This window comes from Phaenicophaeus curvirostris, unplaced genomic scaffold (assembly GCF_032191515.1).
Source record: "Phaenicophaeus curvirostris isolate KB17595 unplaced genomic scaffold, BPBGC_Pcur_1.0 scaffold_214, whole genome shotgun sequence".
Taxonomy (NCBI): Eukaryota; Metazoa; Chordata; class Aves; order Cuculiformes; family Cuculidae; genus Phaenicophaeus; species Phaenicophaeus curvirostris.
Genome location: NW_027206829.1, coordinates 201,355 through 204,700, shown reverse-complemented (window position 1 = coordinate 204,700; position 3,346 = coordinate 201,355). Strand labels below are relative to the sequence as shown.

The 3,346-nt window shown below is 47.1% G+C and overlaps 1 protein-coding gene across 1 annotated transcript; it reads right to left on the bottom strand.

The window, feature by feature from the left end:
* Nucleotides 1-1,410: 1,410 nt before the first annotated feature.
* Nucleotides 1,411-1,773, bottom strand: LOC138734782 (uncharacterized). The gene has a single exon (XM_069882590.1). It carries the CDS (start codon nucleotides 1,771-1,773, stop codon nucleotides 1,411-1,413), a length of 363 nt encoding a protein of 120 aa, XP_069738691.1.
* Nucleotides 1,774-3,346: the final 1,573 nt, after the last annotated feature.

Genomic DNA, 3,346 nt, shown 5'->3' with positions numbered 1-3,346 from the left:
AACACATTTCCTCAAAGCCTTCAAATTCATGTCCTTAAACTAATAACGAGACTCTATTACGACTCTATTTTGTGATACAGCATAGCTACCACTATCAACATCAGTTAACAAACCACTCAGTGAAATCAATGTAGCATCGGTTTGCTTACTTAGCCAACATTCCAAGTTCATTAGCTTTTTAAGGCGCCCACCGTAGCAACCCCAGGTGCCAATACTGAGGCTGCTATAACTTTTGTAATAAGGTTGGATGTTGGTGACATAAGCTCCCCAAAGCTACATGGCCCATCCTCAAGTTTCAAAAGAATTCCACCCCCCACACTCTATCCCCACAAACTAGAAAGATCCCTACGGGCAAAACCAACTAGAACAGAAAAAGAGCGTGACATATCAGACGAGGTGTTTCTGCTTCGGTTGTGGGACCATTCGTTCTTCACTTGCACAGACCATCCACAACAGGCCGAACGCAGTGATCAGGAACCCACCGAGGGCCACTATCTGTGCAAACACAAGCATACCCTCTTCCCCAGGTTAATAAATCACACGGAGGTGACCATTGTCCACTTTGCAGGTCTTTCACCTTAACTTTAACACCGGGGGAAATAGTGGTCGTACTACGTAGGGATTCAAAGTGGCGAACCATAGGTGGCTCCTACATATCCTCTGCGATGATTCAGCATGATTGATTGATGGAACTGTAAAAGCAAACTTCTCCATATCATTTACATCTAATGGAATGGTAAAGAAACAATCTTTTAAATCTATCACAACAATTTCCCACTGCATGGGGATCATTGTAGATGAGTGCAATCCCGGCCGCAGAGCTCCCATTGTTGCCATCACCTCATTGATCCGACGTAAATCATGTAACAATCGCCATTTTCCTGATTTTTTCTTAATCACAAACACTGGGGTATTCCACAGGCTATGGGATGGTTCAATATGACCTGCAGATAGTTGTTCTGCTACCAAAGTCCACAGGGCTATAAGTTTTTCACAATTGAGGGGCCACTGATCCACCCTAAACGGCTTCTCTGTTAACCATCTCAAAGCCAGTGTAGGTCTCTTCACGCCCTGCAACGCAGTGACCCCTAATGAAAATCCGTGGTTATCCAATCACCCCATTGTTACAAACAGTCTCTTCCCCATAAGGTCAGAGGGGCCACAGTCACATAATGTTGAACAGTAGCCTTTTGTCCTTCCGGGTTGGTGATGAGTACTGGTTTCGCTGCCATGAAACCGTTGGTGACTCCCCCCAGGCCCACAACACCTTAAGTGGTAGAAATCACAGGCCAAGAGGAAGGCCAATCTCATTAAGAAATAAGTGACATCTGCACCTGTATCTAATAGTCCATTTACCTTCAACGATTTTGGCAATGCCTGATCCATGGATAACGTACACACCATTTGTGGTCAACTGTCAGACAGCGTTTGCATCCAAAGCACTTGTGGTTGTCCGGTGGATCCAAATGCTCCAGTGCCTCGGGTGACCTGTTCAGCCCTAGGGACACAACTCATAAAAGGTACAAGTTGAGCAATGCGAGTGCCTTTTTCCAATGTAACAGGTTGAGTGGATGTGAAAACCATAGCATAAATTTGTCCCTCATAGTCAGCATCAATGACTCCCACATGTACCATAAGTCCTTGTATAGTAGCACTTGATCGTCCAATTAATAATGCACTTAGTCCATTTCCGATGGGTCCCCAAGTATCCAAGGGAACCTTATGCACCCCTTGTGTTGTTAGAGTTACTGTGTCGGCGGTGGATACATCCATGCCGGCTGATCCCTTGGTTTTCCCTGACAGCTGGTCGCATAAGCCTGTGTTTGAGGATGGCTGCAGGATGGATTGGTTGCTGATGCGGCAGCATTTATGTCTGCGCGCGCCCCCTCGCGCTCTTCTTGCCGTTTCCCTGCAGCAAGGGCTGGTTATTTAGATAACCTCTGAACCAACACTGTGTTGCAAAGTGGCCGCTTTTCCCACACATAAGACGTGATCCCTGCTGCCCCTGCTGCTTCAGCTGCGTTCTCTCTCTTGTTCTTTTTTGGGCACGCTCGTTTAAAATGCCCGACCTGGCCGCAGTCAAAACATCTTAAATCCCTTTTTTTCGCAGCAGCCAAGGCCACGGCTAGGGCTGTTACTGTATGCCCTATGGATCCCACCTTGGCACAAGCCTGTATCATGGCGTCCAGGGTGGGGTCCCCTGGCAACACTTCAATTATCTTCTGACAATCATCATTTGCATTGTCCTTTGCCAGCTGAGTTTCTAGCATAGTTCTTAGATTCACATCAAACACTTGCCTTTCCACTGCAGCTTGCAATTTTTCAACAAACTGTAAAAACGGTTCTGTAGTCCCCTGCCGAATTGTGGTGTATTTTGCTTTAGGTTCAGCTAATTCAGCCGTACGTATTAGTGCTTCCAGACCCACAGCCTTGACCTGCTCTAAAACCAGCGGATGCCACTGTGCCTGATGCTGCGGGTTAGAAAACTGTCCTGTCCCTCTTAGTACATCCACGCCAGTACCAAAACGCACATCATCTTGTGGAAGCTGTAAATTCCCAAGTGCCTGGGCCTCAGCCTTCTGTGCCCATATTGATCTAAAAACAGCGCACTGTACTGGTTGAAACATTATCTGCGCTAGCATAGCAAAACCAAAAGGTGTCATTTCTTCCATAGACAACAGCCTGAGTAACTGCATAGTTGCCAGAGAATTTGGACCATATTGTGCCACAGTTTTCTGCAAATCTTGAACTACTTTCCATGAGTACGGTATGTGCTCATCCATTGCCCCCTTCGCTGGATCACCCCTCACAACGGGAAATGCCATTGCCGCAGAAGGATCAGCAGCAGGCTCTACTAACGGGATGTCTATCATCTCAGACAGCTTCCAATCCCCCTCTCGTAAAGCCTGTGCTTTTAGCTTCTGCCAGAAAGATAGAGGATTGCATGCACGGATAGTAACACGTGCAGGAGGCAAATTCCCTAATTGAGATGTTCCTCTGCAAGAGGGACCTTCAAGAGGTTTTTCCAACTGCCGTTCTACTCTGTGTCTTTGTTCGTGCTCTTTCTCCCCACCCCCAAACATCTCATCATCCCATTCACTAGGCCTTTCTTCTGAGAGTGGGGGATACCTTGACAAATTTACGCAGTGCTGATGTTCTCCTTCGTCTAACAGAGAAAGTGGTGGGGCCGATGGCTCGACCAGGACTATACTATCGGTATCATATGGCAACGATCCCGGATTGCCTGGCAGCTCTACAGGTATTCTAATAGTTTTACCACCGACTGTGAAAGGGTGTCTTGTGCACATCCCATCATCAGAATCATCCCAAAGCTCCCCTCTCCTCC